The following is a 16495-nucleotide window of genomic DNA, read 5'->3' as shown; positions in this document are numbered from 1 at the left end:
GCCGCCGGGTGCGCAGCGCCTCCCGGAGCGGCGACGCGAGGCGGCGACAGCCGCTCGCCGAGCCGCGCACAGGCCCCTCTAGGCCGCGGCGGGCCGGGACACTCGGTAGCATTAACTCTTTCCCGCCGCCAGGGCTGCACCGGGCGGAAGGCCGCCTCCTCCGCGCGAAGCCCGGGGCCGCGGCGCGGCTGCTCGGAGCCCCTCCCCCGGAAGCGCGTCACTCCGCTTCCGGCCGGAGCGCGGGGTCGAATGGGCGGCGGGCGGCGACGGGGACCTGAGGGCGTGTGCTGAGGTCTGGCCTGTGCCTCGCGGGGCCCGCCTCTGAGCGGCGCGGGGCGGAGGGCGGCGACCTGCAGGTGAGCCCGGGGCGGGGGGAGCGTCGGTCCCGGAGCTCCCGAGGGACACCGGTCGCTGCGCGCCGGGCGGGGGCGAGACAGCCATTGTCCGAGGGCGGCGGCACTTGGCGGGCCCGGCGGCGGGAGCCTGACAGCCGGACCGTCTTGGGGAACTCCGCCGTTGGGGAGTTCGGGCTCTAAAGGCCACGTCGCTGTCCCCCGTTGCGCAGACGGTGCCGGGGCCGCGCTGGGACCCCGTCGGTCACCGGGGCGGGCCTTGTGGTCGCGGGCTTTCCGGCCGGGCGTCCAGAAGCGGGGCGGGCGCGCAGCGGGCTTTCCCGCCTCGGGGGCCGGTGTCACCGGACGCCGGGCACCCGGGCGGTGCAGCCTCGGAGACGGCTGCTTCTGCGGGTGCCGAGCCTGGGCAGCGTCCTCGTGCCTGCTGAGCACGCTGGGCAGCCGGGAGCCGGCCACGGGGAAGTACCGTGGCTTCCGGGACGAATTTGGGTGCCGTTCCCGCGGGATCGCTCAGGGAAAGCGAGGCTCCCGAGACTGTCCTCAGCCTCGCCCCGAGGTCTCAGTGACCGTGGAAGAAAGGGCAGGTGGGCTGAAGGGTCACCCTCATCATCCCCAACTCCCCTCCTCTCCTCTTTTACGACTTTGCCTTTGGATAAACATTTTGTAAGCAAAGGTCCGCCTTTACTGTTCTGGGTGAAGTAGGGAGAGATTTAAAAATGCAGGAACGAGTCGTGTGCACGGTGCCCTCTTACAGTTCTTGCAAAGAGGTGCCGAAGGAGAGTGTTGAGCATCTAGTTGCTTAATTGGGCGGATGCTAAGGCTCCTTTTTCCCTAATTACTTTCCTTCTCTGGTGTCGCTTCTCTGTCCCAGGTCTCCTGCCAGTAGGCATACCGTGGAATTGAGAAGGTGGAATGTTCCATGCACTGTGGGCTTCCATCTTCACGACAGCATGAAGGGTCAGAGAGGTTGTAGCCCCTTACTATAGACAGGAGACCGGGATGACACGTTAAGATTGAAGAGAAACTCAGAATGTTGTCCGGATGGCCCCTTGGCATGGGGAAGGTGGGGTAGAAAGCACGAGAGTGAAATCTTTGGACAAGCTCCTTGCAGCCAGAAGCTGTAAGTGTTCTCACTGTCCAACCTTTCCTGAATTGTGACCATTTTTAGGAAGGCCAAGCCCTCAGTGGACGTTTGTCTCTCAATGAGCTGTGCCTTATTTCACCTGAATAATAGGAGACAAAGGGTCTGGCGGTGGATTTTTTAAGGGGAAGGTAAGGCAGGATTTTTCTGCTCATTTTTCTCTCATTATGAGTAGGAGATAGTAAATTTCATGCGACTTTCTTAATGACATGCGTATTTTTTCTGCTTTCGGTGCTTTGGGACAAAGATCATCTTAGTGATTTTTAGTCCAGTTCCCCCATGGCTTCAGTTACCGAAGATGGTGGAATTGGGATGAAAACTAGAAAGATACAGAACAGGAAACCCCTGAGGGCAGGGATCTAAGTCTAGGAGAAAGCTTGTCGAGATACCCTGAGAACATGGAGCTGTTCCCCTGAGCTGTGCTGCCTGCAGAAGGGTGGGAGCAACTCTGTTTGAGAGTTAACAGTTGCCACAACTTTTTTCTGTGTCTGTAATTTCCCAAGATTTCATAGTCAGTACCCTGTGGAAATTTGGTGGCCCAGTGTCTCCTTATGTGTGTCAGCTTCCATAGTATCTCATACGTCTCGACATCTCTACTGAGTTTTTTCTTTCTGCCATCAGCCCCCCGCCCACCCCCAGCAGAAGTAAGTTCTCTGGTAACAGATGGACATTGTTTCTTCTAGCTTGCAGTCCAAGAGCTCAAAAAAGGGGCAGGGAGTGCTCTTCAGACAAACTAGATGTCCTGGGCTTCAAGATGAAGGCAGCAGACTCCCAACCCATAGGCATGTTCCACAATGAATTTTGGAATCCACACCGTGAACTTCAAGAATGTCTGAACTGGAATTGTCGTAAAGAAACTGATCCTGCATGTGAGACGGGTAAGGCAGGACATGATAACTACTAATTCCTGGGAAATGTGATAGGAACTTGTGCAGTCAGGACGTTGTGAGCGTTTCCTGGGTGCTCAGCACTGTAGATCCATGACCCTTCAGCAATGGCAAGTCCCACTTCCCTTCAGGTGTCAGTGGACCAGTGGTGGGTGAAGTTGGGCATTGGCCCAAGGTGCAGAAATGTCCACACCACTGAACTCTGGTGATAACACCGTGAATTCTGTTCTTTAGAAAGCTGGAGAAAATAGGAGTCGTCCCATCCTCATAAAATACAGAATGAATTGAGATCAGAAACAGGTTATCAATTGCCCAAATATAAACACAATTGTGTATCAGGAAAAAAATAGTGTTAAAAAATGATATACTTTACACTGGATTCTGTGAGTACTTCGTGTTCAAATATGTTTAACTTTCGCCTGATTGAGAACCATTTATTTCGTAAGAGGAGACTAAAAAGGGTTTTTCTTTCATTAACTCACTTGTTAAAACCAGGGAGCCTGTTCTAGGTGTCGGTAGATATTGGTTCTTGTTTGCAATGAGAAGGTCAATTTAAGACACCACACATAACTTGCAAAGGTGTCCTGTCTCTGATGAAAGGATTGGTATCTTCTGTATTTTAGAAATGTGGGCAGGATGTTCATAGAAGTGAGAGAAATTTTCTCTGCCTTCTTTCCACCCACAGCTGTGCCTGCTCACCAGATCGTAGCCTTTCCTGAGCAGACAATCACCAAAGACTGGACAGTGGCGCCTGAGCTCGTCTTGCCTGAGTCCCAGGTGAGCTGTGCAGTCCAGCCATCGAGGGCTGCCTTTCCCCGGGCCCATGACCCACGCTGCCCTGCAGGTGCTCACAGGCATGATAGCCCTGATGTTCTCCCTCGGAAACTGGGCACCTGTTAGACTGTTGATGATCCCTTGCTTTTTTCCTTTTTGCCTTCTTACTTTAAAACAACGAAACATGTGCTGTTAATTCCCTGAATGCCCAGGGTCTACCATGGGCCAGATGGTAGGGCTGCTTCTCTAGTGGCAAGTACTGAGCTGAAGCCCATTGTCTTCTTTAGATCTCGTTGACATTTGAAGAAGTGGCCATGTATTTTTCCCAGGAAGAATGGGAGTTCCTGGATCCCACTCAGAAGGCCCTCTACAATGATGTCATGCGGGAAAACTATGAGACTGTCATCTCTCTAGGTAAAGAATCTCCCTCTCCCGTTGGGTAGAAGTTGAGTCATCTATCACATTCTTTGCTTACTGGGAATGTACTCCTGTGAGAGGCTGTGTTCTAGTAACTGGTTGTTTCTCAACTAGATAATGTGTGGACAAGGGAGAGGTAAATCCAAATCACCCAGGGAGCTTTTTTCAAGGGCACGTGCTCATTCTTTATCCTAAAATAATTGATCCCTTTCTCCTTTCCAAATGTGCTATTCTTTTACATTTCCCATCCCTGTACAAGGTACCATCATGCAATATGACAGGCCCGAAAAATGTGGTCATCCTTTACTGTGGTTTTGTTGTCATATGTCATACCCTACTACTAACGCAGCACTGTCCTTTGGGCTCCACCTTCGCAGTGTAGTCTGGGCGCAATCATGTTTCATCCTTGTATGACTTTAAAGTCCCGATCAATCCTGAAATTTCTCTGCTGTGAACTCGAGGATATCTTCATAAACACTCAGAATAAAACCCAAATTCCTTACTGAGGTATCCATGAGCCTACGAGATGTGGCTGCTTTACCTCCCTACCCTAATGTCCTTCCATTGCTGTCCTGCTTAGTTATCTTGTCCGTACTGATTTTGCTGTGGCTTGAACTCATCAAGCTAATCTCTACCTTTGCATTTCTTCTCCTGGCACACTGGACTCTGAGTTCTACAGTTGTTTTTTTTTTTTTTCTTTTTTTTTTATGTTTTTTTAGATTTATTTTTGAGAGTGAGAGAGAGAGTGTGAGTGGGGAGGGGCAGAGAGAGAGGGAGACACAGAATCTGAAGCAGGCTCCAGGCTCTGAGCTGTCAGCACCGAGGCCGTCGCGGGGCTCGAACCCACGAACTGTGCGATCATGACCTGTGCCGAAGTCTGACTCCCGGCCGACGAGCCACCCAGGCACCCCTGAGTTCTACAGTTTTAAATACCTCTAATTTTTGCCCTACTCAGAATATATATTACATAAAAAAAAGTGAGATTTCCTGTTAATGACTTCGTGAATACTGAAGACAGCCTATTGGGGAACCAGATTCAGGGATTAGTAGATGCTTGATTCTTGTTTACTATGAGAAGGTCACTACTAGGTATCACTTAACTTTGTAAACGTATCCCATCTGTTCTAAAAGAAACAATCTTTTGTATTAAAAAAATTTTTTTTTTATTTATTTAGAGAGACAGAGACTGTGAGTAGGGAAGGGGCAGAGAGAGAGAGCGAGAATCACAAGCAGGCTCTGAACCATCAGCGCAGAGCCCAGTGCAGGGTTCGAACTCACCATACCTTGAGATCGTGACCTGAGCTGAAACTGATAGTCGGGGGCTTAACTGACTGAGCCATCCAGGTGCCCGAGAATCTTTTGTCTTTTGGAAATGAGTTAAGGATGTTCACAGTAGTGAGAAATTTTCTCTGCCTTTTTTCTACCCACAGCTGTGCCTGTTCATCAGATCTTAGCCTTTTCTGAGAAGACAAACGCCAAAGACTGGACAGTGGCACCTGAGCTCGTCTTGCCTAAATCCCAGGTGAGCTGTGCAGTCCAGCCATTGAGGGCTGCCTTTCCCTGCTGCCCATGACCCACACTGCCCTGCAGGTGCTCACAGGCGTGTTAGCCCTGATATTCTCCTTGGGGACCTGGGCACCTCCTAGTCTATTGATGGTCCCTTGTCTTTTTCCTTTCTGCCTTCCCAGTATACAAAAAAAAAAAAAAAGTGCTATTGATTCCTTGAGTGCCCACGGTCTACCATGGGCCAGATGGTAGGGCTGCTTCTCTAGTGGCAAGTACTGAGCTGAAGCCCGTTGTCTTCCTTAGAGCTTGTTGACATTTGAAGAAGTGGCCATGTATTTTTCCCAGGAAGAATGGGAGTTCCTGGATCCCACTCAGGAGGCCCTCTACAATGATGTCATGCGGGAAAACTATGAGACTGTCATCTCTCTAGGTAAAGAATCTCCCTCTCCCGTTGGGTAGAAGTTGAGTAACCTATCCTATTCTCTGCTTACTGGGAATGTACTCCTGTGAGAGGCTGTGTTCTAGTAACTGGTTGTTTCTCAACTAGATAATGTGTGGACAAGGGAGAGGTAAATCCAAATCACTCGGAGGGCTTTTTGCAAGTACAAATTCCTTATCTTATGTAGATTTCCTGATTTATTTTTCTTCCTCCTACCCCGTATCTATTCTCATATTTTTCTCATCTCAGTAAAGAGCATTCACCCAGTTCCTAGAAGGAAAGAACATACAGTCATTCTTTATGGTGATCTTATGTTGTACCCCATTTTAATGTATCCGTGTCCTTTCAACTCCACAGTGTAGCCCGAGTACAACCACATCTCATTCCCTTGTGCTCTTAGCTTCCTGGTTTAAGCTAGGAGCATGTCTAACCAGACTGACCTTGGTACTTTCTGACTGGTACGCCAGCCACCATTCTTGCCCTCCCACTCTGTGTTTTCCACACAGCAGCCAGAATCTTTTAAACACTGATCCAATCGTGACGTTTCCCGTGTCAGCACCTTATAATGACTTATCATCACGTTCAGAATAAAATCCAAACCTTACTGAAGTGCTTATTCGGATCCTCCAGGATCTGACCCTACTCACCTCCCTGCCCTCGTCTCCTGCCACTTGTGCCCTTGCTCAGGCCTCTTGATCCTCACCGATCTTTCTGTTTCTCGAACTTGCTACGCACATTTCTACCTTCCCCTTTTCTCTGCCTGGCACATTTTGTGCCACATACTAAATCTCTCCCTTTTACCTTTCTGGCCCAATATCACTTTCTCAAAGAGGCCTTCCATAGGACCTCATCTCAAATAGCTTCAGAGAAGCAGAATCTCTTTTTTTTTTTAAATAAAGTTTATTTATTTTGAGAGAGAGCACACGCGTGAGTGGGAGAGGGGCAGAGAGAGAGGGAATCCCAAGCAGGCTCCACTGTGTAGCATAGAGCCTGATGCAGGGCTTGATCTCACAAACAGTGAGATCTTTTGACCTGAGCCAAAATCAAGAGACGGATGCTTAACCAACTGAGCCACCCAGGTGCCCCAGAGGAGCAGACTCTTAAATGCTGAGTTATTCTGCTTTAGTTTTGTTCAAAACATTTATCACGTGCTGACCGCTTTGTTGATTGCTGTTTGCTTGTCTCGTTCTCCCAATAGAAGGTAAGCTCCATGAGACCGGGGTGCTTTGACTTACTCACCACTGTATCATCAGCCCAAGGAGAGTGCCTGGCACACGACAGGCAGTCAGTACACATTGCCTGAATGACCGAGTGATGCATACTTCCCGGTTTGGCAGTGTATAATTAGAAAAGTTTCACTGAGGGATTCTGGTCTGTTTCTTCCACCTGGACAAGAACCGGTGAACGCTAAGAGTGGGAAAAAGCTTCCCTCTCCGGTGCGTGGTGCTCAAGAGCTAAGTAAACACTTACTGTTCCCATGACAGGAATCACTGGCACGTGTGATAACGCAGCCCACTGCCCTTCACCTGGCTCCGCCAGACTCGGGCGGATCCTAAAGAATTAATAGAACGAATCTATATTCCCTGCAGCCTCTCGGGCTGGGTGCCATCTTGTTTAATATGGGGCGGTCTCGGTGGCAGGAGAGGGGCGTTGTGGATGGATTCCCATGCCCTTTCGCCTTTCCGTGGAGCCAGCTTAGGTTTATCTCTCCGTGTCCACTTGTGTACCACCCGCAGATGGAAGACCGTGTTAACCTGATAGCGGGTGTGACAGAGTCTACCCATGTGACCCTTGGGTTAAAGCGCTGTACACTGCCCTTTACTCTTCCTGGAGTCGTATGGAGTTGGTGGACCTTTGTCGAGTTGCCAGTCCTTGATCTCACTTTTTGCATTTCACAGCATTGTTTGTGCTCCCCAAACCTAAGGTGATCTCGTATCTAGAGCAAGGGGAAGAGCCATGGGTTCAAGGGTCCACGGAGCTCAAGGACAGTCCTGGAGAGCTGCCTACAGGTAAATACACCATGGGACAGGATAAATGCCTTGATAGCAACCTTCGCAGGGCTTAACATTTTAAATTCTGTCTGTCTGTATTTTGTAGTCAAAATCATTGGATTTTCCTCTCCATTCCTGTAGTTGTTCTGCTCTGCTGTGCAGTGGGCTGACTGTTCCATTTATTCTGACAGGAATAAAGCACAAAAGTGACACTGAAAACCATCAGCCTATATGTGTTTCTGATTTAGAAATACAAGCACCAGGAGACATAGTATCAAAAAAGGCCCGAGCAAAAGTTCCCCAGAAAACAACAGGCAAAGAAAACCATGGTGATACACACAGGATGGGGAAGTGGCACCAAGAGTTTCCAGTGAACCAAACAAAGGAACTTTCAATCTGGGAAGATGAGCTGCAGAGACTTATGGATCTTCACAAGAAAGCCCGTGCAGTAGAGAAGCCTTTTACATGCCAGGAGTGTAGGAAAAACTTCAGACTTACCTCTGATCTTACTAAACACAAAAAAATTCACACTGAAGTGAAGCCGTATAAATGTCAGCATTGTGGTAAGAGCTTTAGAGGGAAATCAGATCTTAATAAGCACGTATCAATACACCAAGGAATAAAACCATACAAATGCTCCTGGTGTGGGAAAAGCTTCAGTCAAAATTCAAATCTCCGTACACACCAAAGAACTCACACTGGAGAGAAACCCTTTATGTGTTATGTATGTGGAAAGAAATTCAGTCAGAATTCTCACCTTACTAAACACCGGAGAACCCACATGTAGCATCAGCATGAGAAGCTAGCAGGCAGTCAAGCCTTATTACACACCAGAAACACCACCAATGAATGGACGCTTCTACTTCTTCCCAAAAGAGGAAATTCACCAAGTACAGCCGAGCCCTGATGTTTATGAAAAAATACAAAATTATGAAGCATGAATAATTCTACATCAATGGAAAATTTGGTGATATAAACATGTTTCTCAGAAAAGAGTCAAGGTTGACTTTGCAGGGGATGCGTTAATTTTGTACCGTTTAACGTTTTTACGTGTAAATCTTCAGGGAATTCCTTGCAAGAAAGATGTTCAAAGAACATTCTGCGTAAGGAATATAACTATTTTGTGATTGTACCTGGCAGCAAATTCACCTTCAAATAGCAAATACATCTCTGAATTAATCAGTCTTCTGTGATCATCTTGTTGGTTTTGCATTGATTTTCCAGCGACTTTGAAACACATATAAGAGAAACATCTGTAGCATGGTCTTCCAAAAGAAAAAGCAATAACCAGCCTGTTTAATTGTGTACCATTGCCTTCAAGGTAGTAGGCTTACCAATGTCAAGAGTCCCATGGGGCAAAAATGAGTTCTATTGTTGAATTATCCAAGAACTACACTGGATTTTCTTCCTCTCCCTTGTCATTGGACCCTGTTCCTAGAGTTGGACATCATTTGAATTCCTTTTTTTTTTTTTTAAAGTTTATTTATTTTGAGAGAGTGAGAGACCGTGTGAGTGGAGAGGGGCAGAGAGGGAGAGAGAGAGAATCCCAAGCAGGTTTTGCACTGTTAGTGCAGAGCCCGATGCGGGGCTTGAACTCACAAGCCGTGAGATCATGACCCGAGCTCAAGTCAAGAGTCGGATGCTTAACCCACTGAGCCAGCTGGGTGCCCCTGATTTCCTTCTTAAATATTTTAGCAACTTAGCTCTTAAATCCTTTTAGCCCCATTTTTACTGTGATGAAATGCTATTTATTTCACCAGTAGGGAATCTGTCAGAAGAAGGACCAGTGCACTAATTTATACCTCTCATTTGTAGTGGTTGATAAAGGACCCAATATCAATAAGATTGTATGGAAACGGGTTGGAATTTTTAGACATGTTATATATTCCATGTAAAGAAGAGTTGTCTGCAATAAAAGAAACTATAGACCTTTCCCTCTGATGATGTCAACCATGAATATTAAAACTTTCCTGGGGCTTAAAGGGAAATTTATGGGAGTTCAGGATCAACTCAGGTTTTTATTTACTTCTTAATTTGCCTTTTGGTTTTAAAGCAGAGGGTTAGGTTTAGGAAGGAGTGTGTGCTGCAGGCAGGAAGCGGTTCACTGGGTGTGGCTGAAGATTGGTTTCCCAAGAGGAAAGTTCGGGAACTGCTGAGTGGTGGGTAAGGTTGGCTGAATCTACATCCATGTTGACTGTCTTACACTGTAAACTATTATCAGTCAGACAGGGTATACAGGTCTCTGTTTTGCACACAGCATTTAACGACAGCCTTAGGTGATAAATGATAGATGACTGAAAATCTCTATACATTGTGGATCTTCCCGAAACTCTTATCTACAACAATGACTCACATGTATTCCTGTTAGAGCTTTTAGGTAGTATCAGGAAAGGGTTTAAATGATCTCTTCCAAATGGCTTATAAATGATGAAGTTAAGGCTTGTAAAGTTAAGGTCTGGTTACAGGGACGTGTTCGGGACCCTATAGTTGGTACGTCCGTTGGTTGTCACTTAGCTGAATGAGTCAGGCCTGAAGGTAGGATTTGCAGGATGGTTGTGTGTGTTATCCCTGCAGGGCCAGACTGGATGACGTTGTGTTGTGTCTGTTTCTAGCTTATAAGACATTCCTGTGGCTTGATTCGTTACTGAAACACTTAAGCCTCCACGTTCTCTGTGAAAGAAAACTGTGTTTCGTCTCAAGGTTATTCTGGGGACTAGAGGGGCTGGTGAAGGAAAAGCACCCCACAGCCTGGCCAGTAGTAGATGCTCACCGTGCGTTTCTTTCCCTTTCCCCTGCTCCCCATGATACGCTGGGCAGACTGACTACACTTAGGAAGCAGGTGCATTTGTGGCTATTGGCGACTCCTTTCAGGAGTTGAGCGCTGCTGGTAGTGATAGTGCTTAGCTGATTTGGTCTGTGACTGCAGTGCTTTATGGTTTAAGTCTCGTGATGGTCTAGTGCCCTCAATGAGACTTTATTTTCTTCAAGATGATTCAAATATGATTTCGTAAGCACAGCCAGCTCTGAAGCTCCCATCTGCATAGCTGTTACCCAATGCCCTCATCCTTCGACTACTGGTACTGTGTCATCCCGGGATACATGTGGACATCTTCCTGGTGCTACATTCATTCACTTTGATGGGGATCTCTCGTGGGCCCAGGCACCGTTCTAGACTGAGAAGATAGTAGTGAACAAAAGAGCTGGAAATCCGCTCTCACGGGACTCGTATTCTAGTGAAGAGTAGAGAGAGTGGTTGTGGTTTTCTGCTACTTGAAGTCAGGGTCACGAGGTAGTTTTGGGTAATGGGTTATGAGCAGAGGCCTCACTTCTGGGCTGAAGCCTTTCATTGTTGGTGCAAGACTCGGTAGTGCTTGTCTGTGTCAATCATGGAAGCCCACACAGGAAGGGGCCACAGGGTCAAAGTAGTCTGGAATGCTGAGCACCCCGCCCCCTGGCCCCTTGGTGAGGAGCTGTTCTGGAGAATGTCCCAGACCTGTGATGGACTTTATGGGAATGAGAAATAAACTTTTGTTAAACCACTGAGGTGTTGGTGTCGTGTGTTTCTGCAGCATAACCTGGCTCATACAAATAGAGGCAGCTATCTACTAGAGCTGCGGAACCTTTTCTGTGTCGTTCCATGTGGACTTTGACCCTCAACAGAAATCTGCCTTCCTCTGAGCCAATGTAACACTGGTGGGCACACTGAGGAGCTTACATGATAGCAAAGGACTGATTTCTTACCTGAGACAATCCAGGTTGGTCATTTTTTCAAGTGGACAAGGCAACCATCTCTCCCTGCCTCTCTGGCTTCATTCCCCTATCCTTGCTCTCTGTTCCCCTGTGCTCCAGTGTTTATGTGCATAAGATAGGTTTCTATTGATCGATGGGCTACAGAGAGGGGATGGGTTGCCTTTCATTCCTCATGTGAGTGCAGTAGGCTTTAAGGAATCGTTTGGTAACTATCCCTCGCATATCGTATGTAAGTTTTGTCTCCAAAAAAACACGCGACCTAGGGCAGAAGCACATTTGCCCTGATTGGTGTACAGAGGAAGGTGGCTGCCCTCTTGGACTAAGGTGATGTTTTGGAGGAAGGTTGTGCAGGAAAGCAGAAGCAGGACATTTCAATTGAGAAGCCTCTGTCGGGAATGTCTGCTTAGCCAATTACCAGTAGTACAGTGTTCCACAAGTCCTTATGCTTATAACGTGGGGTGGACGTGTGGACGTTGGGAGAAGGAATTTCTATTGCTTCATCACAGGGTTGAGCATTGATTACCAAAAATGCAACAGAAAATCAAAATTTAGGTTGGGTTAAAGATGAAGTGAAACACACAACCTTAGATTTAGCCTCAAATGTTAGTATTACGGCTCTCAGAAATATAACCAAATGATTTTAGGACAGTCCAGAAGTTGCTGTGTTTCAGTTGGTTCAGGTCACAGCTTTATAATGGTTCCTTGCTTGGTTCTGAGAACTGGATCGTTGACCATTGTAATCCTGAAATCCTCATTCCTCTCTGCACTGGTCTAAGCGGCCACAGTGTGGGGTCCATGGCAGACCCAGAGTGTTCCCCGCCATTTAGGAGACTCCATCTGGAACCTCAAGGTGGTCTTGAGAACCTCCGCTGTCTTCGCTGGAGGGGAAGGACAAGAGGAGAGCTTGGAATTGAACCAAGGTGCTAGGGTTGATCAGCTTTTACAGGAGCCGTGAGAAGAGTGTTTCATTCCCCCGGAGAATATGAGAGCAAGAATGCTGGGCAGCCCTTTCGATCAGATCGCCCTGGACAGTTGACATAACACGGGTGGTTTGAATTCCATAGAGGCCTTTCCAATCATCGAGTCACTGCACAGACCAGTGTTCACCGACCACCTTCTGCATTTCCCGGCCAGTTGCACTCGTGTCATGGGTCAAGACTGCCTAGTGCTTTTCTCTCTGGGCTCTCCCCTCCGGTGTGCAGAGTGGATTATTTGCTGAAGGGCTCCCATTGTTTCTGTGGGTTCTCACCTGAATGGAGTCTCTGGAGTGTCCTCAAGTAGGAAAGGTTGAACTTTTTGTTCACACGTGGTGTTTCTAGGGTTGTTTCCAAAACCTATTTGGACAAAAGCATATTGTCACTAAATCTCTCTCACACTTGTCACCTTTATCATTTCTTGTGTGGTTCAGTAGGGAGCGAGGCTGGAGTGCTGTTGAAGCATCTGCCGGTGTCCCTTCTGTGCAGGAATTCCTCCGTGTATGAATCCCCCGTGGGCAGTGATAATCGGGCTGTTGTTGCAGAAGAGCTTTCTGCAGTCCAGCATGTGTGAGGCTCTCCTGTGTGACTCAGCGCATGTGAGAACACCCGCACTTTGCTTTAAAGCAGCCCTCCGTCTGTGTCTCCTGACGGGGCTTGAGCAGCTCCGAGTTTCAGGCTTAGAACTGTCAGAATCGCTTCTCCCTTCTCCCTTCTCCCACGGTAGGATGATGACTGTGGAGTTGCACTGATCTTGCCACTAACAATACATTAAGCTTTATAGTATTTGGGTACCCTGCACCTTTAAGGGAAAACTTAGTAAGAAGCTTAAGGTTGAACTTTTTAAGCAAAGGATGGATTTCCAACATCATAATTGTCACACTAAGCATTTGTCCATGATGTGTATGAACAACGGAACAGTGTCAAAGCATTTGAAGAAAAACAAAAAGTGAAGGATCCCTAATATTTCATAAAGGTACAAGTAAAATATGTTTCACTTGAGAAAAGTTAAATTAAAATAATATTAGTAGCTTAAGCAGCAATAATTTACAGAGAAGAGTTAGGATAAAGGTTTGTTTAAAACATTTCTTTCATCCTTTATGGTGAAGGAGTGTTAGCCCTCATGATAGCTATTTATCCTTAAAAGAGAGGATGATTTTGTATTTCCAAACTTATTTTTTCACTTAAGAGGAACTTCTACAGGGGCACCTGGCTTCTACACGGGCACCTGGGTGGCTCAGTCAGTTAAGCATTGGGCTCTTGATCTCGGCTCAGGTCTCAATATCATGGTTCGTAAGACTGAGCCCCACGTCAGCCTCTGCGCTGAAGGTGTAGAGCCTGCTTGGGATTCTCACTCTCCCTCTCTGTCCCCATCCCCCCTTGTTTTCTCTCTGTCTCTCAAAATAAATACATTAAACATTTTTTTTAAAAGAGGCACTTCTACAATATTCTCTTTTATGATCTCTCCAAACTCCCACATTTTCAAATCCACACTCACACAAGGCTCACTGTTCCTTTTACTCATGTACCAGTCCTATCTACTCTTACCACTCTGAGCGCTGTTTATTTCCATCATAGCATGTATCACCACTGAGAGTTATTTGGTTTGTTTACTTGTTTTTGTCTGTCTTCTCCCATAAAAATATAAGCATGGGGAGGGTAGGGGCTGTGTCTGTCTTCGGCAACCTTGAATCTTAAGTTCAAGCATAAGACTAACACAATCTCATATGTAACAAACACAAGAATGAAAGTATACCAAAGAGGAGAAACTGCCATGTCCACCTGCCCATTAGCTTTGGTTCCTCAGGGCATCCACTGGCTCAGTAATCTTTCTTCTTGAGGTATCGAGTGCTGCATTGATGTGTGATGGCCATGAGTCCTGGTCTTGCACGTGACCAGAAGAGGTGGAAGAAAGCCTGAAGTGCTCTGAAGGATCACACAGAGACTTATATGTTGGGGACCTATGAATATCCAAGGTTATCATTTTATCCTCGTGAATGTCCAAACCCAAAGCTCAGGGATCTTCACCCTGGAATAGGCAGACCATATTCCATGTACACTGCAGGAAAATCACCTCCACTCAGGTTGCCTCCCCTCCTGGTCCAACCCCTGCAATGTCTGCTCTCCACCACTTGCCTTGCTGGTAACAAGGGCCCGAATGCTCACACAGACCTGGCAGTCTTGCAAGCCCTCGAGCTGTTCCTGCCATGGACGATGCATACAGAAGGATGTGGAAAGGCCCTTACAAATCTAGCTCCATCAGTGAACCTCAAACTTGTACTCAGAGAACACTTTGAGATGTGCAGAGATGTTCCATGACAAAAAGTATTATTCATCCAAGTAAATTTAGGGACAGTGGGTTAGAATAAAGTGAATGTTTTGTTATAGGAAGACTTCGAGCATTTACATTTAAGTGTAGTGTGAAACTAAGCCGGGAGGTGTTGGGGGGGGCGGAGGGTAGGTCAAAGGAAAGGAGCGTAAGCATGCAGTGAATACCAGCCCCGTTTGAGTTGGAGGCCCTTGTGGTGATGCTGTCGTGTATGGAAGTCCCACCTAACAACTCCCAAGATTGTTTGGTGGAACACCAGTTTGGGGAACACAGATCTAGTTAATCCTTTCACGATTATAGGAACCTGGGAGGATAACTGGTTTAATAGGACAGAACTAGTTCCCGCAACACTTGACTCAACAATTTAATATCATTTTCCTCCATTCCACGTGGCTTCTTGGTTAGTGCGATAGGCATCATTATTACAATTATTACATTATTACAATCTTGGAAGCTGAAGCTTCAGGTCCAATGGCTACCTACTGCAGACAGTAGAACTAGGACCTGTGCATTCTCCTTTAAGAAGATGACTTAGAGAATATTCCTTTGCATGGGCCTGGCAGAAAAATTCACTTCTTCAGGGTCAAATGAGCAGTTGTGATTGGCATCTTCCATAGTTACTGAAGGATCCAAACGTTTTACCAAGAACAATCTCAGTACGTTCCAACATCTGACATGGCGAAGAGTGCTTTACAAACAAGATCAGAGAAGGGCACTTCAGGTTTACAGAGGACAGTGATACCAGGCTATAGTGAAGGGCCAACCTTGTATAACATCTTTCAACTTCAAAGCTCATCTTACAGGATCTCATCTACCCTACTTGCCAGGAGGGGTGAAGAACAGTGATCATGGGTCTCATTTGAGAGCAGATATATAAAGCAAATGGAAGAAAGTGATTGTCTTAAGATATGTTGGAGAAGATGCATGAAGACAATGGAAGATTTCTGGTTCCTAGTTCAGATATGACAAGGTCCTTTGAATATGAGATGTCCAGGAAGAAATCAAATTCTTGTCCATGCAGTTAGGGAACAGAATTTATGAGTCAGGGCTCCTAAGTACTTCTTATGCATTCTTCCCCTTCAGCTCTCTGAGATACTCTGCTGGTGCTCCATTCCAACACTATCTTGACCACTCATGTCAGCCTCACCGTCTTAGAAGGAAGAGAAAGAGAGAGTGGGGCAGTTACATCTCAGGAAGTGGTATTTTCTTGACTAAATGTTGCTATCTCGCCTATCTCCCCAAGGGCCAGAAATCCCTTCTTAGGGATGGTGTCTTGTTTTCAGAAAGAAACCCAGTTTTTTTCTGTAGAGTTAACCAGGATGCTGTGCCCTCCAAAATCATTCTTGTTCCTGTACACAGTCTAGTACCTGAAAACAACCTCTCTTCTAACCATTCTCAGGCTCAAATGGGTCTGAGATTTTCAGGAGAGTAACAGGAAAGCTCTGCCATTTTGCATTCCCATCAGCAATGAATGAGACTTCCTGTTCCTCCACATCTTTGCCTACAGTTGTGTTCAGTGTTTTGGGGTTTTCACCATTTTGATGGTTGCATGGTGTTATTTTTTTTATTTTTTAATAAAGTTTATTTATTTCTGAGAGAGATAATGCTCAAGTTGGATAGGAGGAGAGGGAGAGAGAGAGCTGGGGTGGGGTAGAGAATCCTAAGCAGGCTCTGCACTGTCAGTGAAACTCCTGATGCAGGGCTCGAACTCACGAACTGTGATATCATGACCTGAGCCTAAGTGAGACTCTTAACAACTGAGTCACACAGGCACCCCAGTGTTTTTGTTTTCATTTGCAATTCCCTAATGAATTGTAATGTGGAACATCTTTGTATCTGTGTACCTTGTCTGGTGAGGTGTCTGTTCAGATATTTGGCCCATTATTTTAATTGGGTTGTTCATTTTCTTATCTTTGAATTTTAACGGTTCTTCA

The 16495-nt window shown here is 46.6% G+C and overlaps 1 protein-coding gene across 4 annotated transcripts in view; it reads left to right on the top strand.

The window, feature by feature from the left end:
- The first annotated feature begins 239 nt into the window (after window positions 1–239).
- Window positions 240–16495, top strand: part of LOC122210368 (zinc finger protein 75A-like) — a 16767-nt gene continuing 511 nt past the window's right edge. The window contains exons 1-8 of one of the 4 annotated variants that reach the window (XM_042923088.1): window positions 240–356; window positions 2178–2372; window positions 3067–3158; window positions 3443–3569; window positions 5003–5094; window positions 5382–5508; window positions 7416–7526; window positions 7700–8701. In XM_042923088.1, coding sequence (XP_042779022.1) covers window positions 2249–2372; window positions 3067–3158; window positions 3443–3569; window positions 5003–5094; window positions 5382–5508; window positions 7416–7526; window positions 7700–8295 — 1269 coding nt within the window. In that variant the 5' untranslated portion in view covers window positions 240–356; window positions 2178–2248 and the 3' untranslated portion in view covers window positions 8296–8701. Of the gene's footprint in view, window positions 357–2177; window positions 2373–3066; window positions 3159–3442; window positions 3570–5002; window positions 5095–5381; window positions 5509–7415; window positions 7527–7699; window positions 8702–16495 lie in introns of those variants that run through there. The other 3 variants (XM_042923092.1, XM_042923090.1, XM_042923091.1) reach the window with 3 other exon arrangements.

The sequence above is a fragment of the Panthera leo genome, chromosome E3, assembly GCF_018350215.1.
Source record: "Panthera leo isolate Ple1 chromosome E3, P.leo_Ple1_pat1.1, whole genome shotgun sequence".
NCBI lineage: Eukaryota > Metazoa > Chordata > Mammalia > Carnivora > Felidae > Panthera > Panthera leo.
The sequence above is the reverse complement of the archived record's forward strand: the minus strand, read 5'-3'. Positions and strand labels throughout refer to the sequence as shown.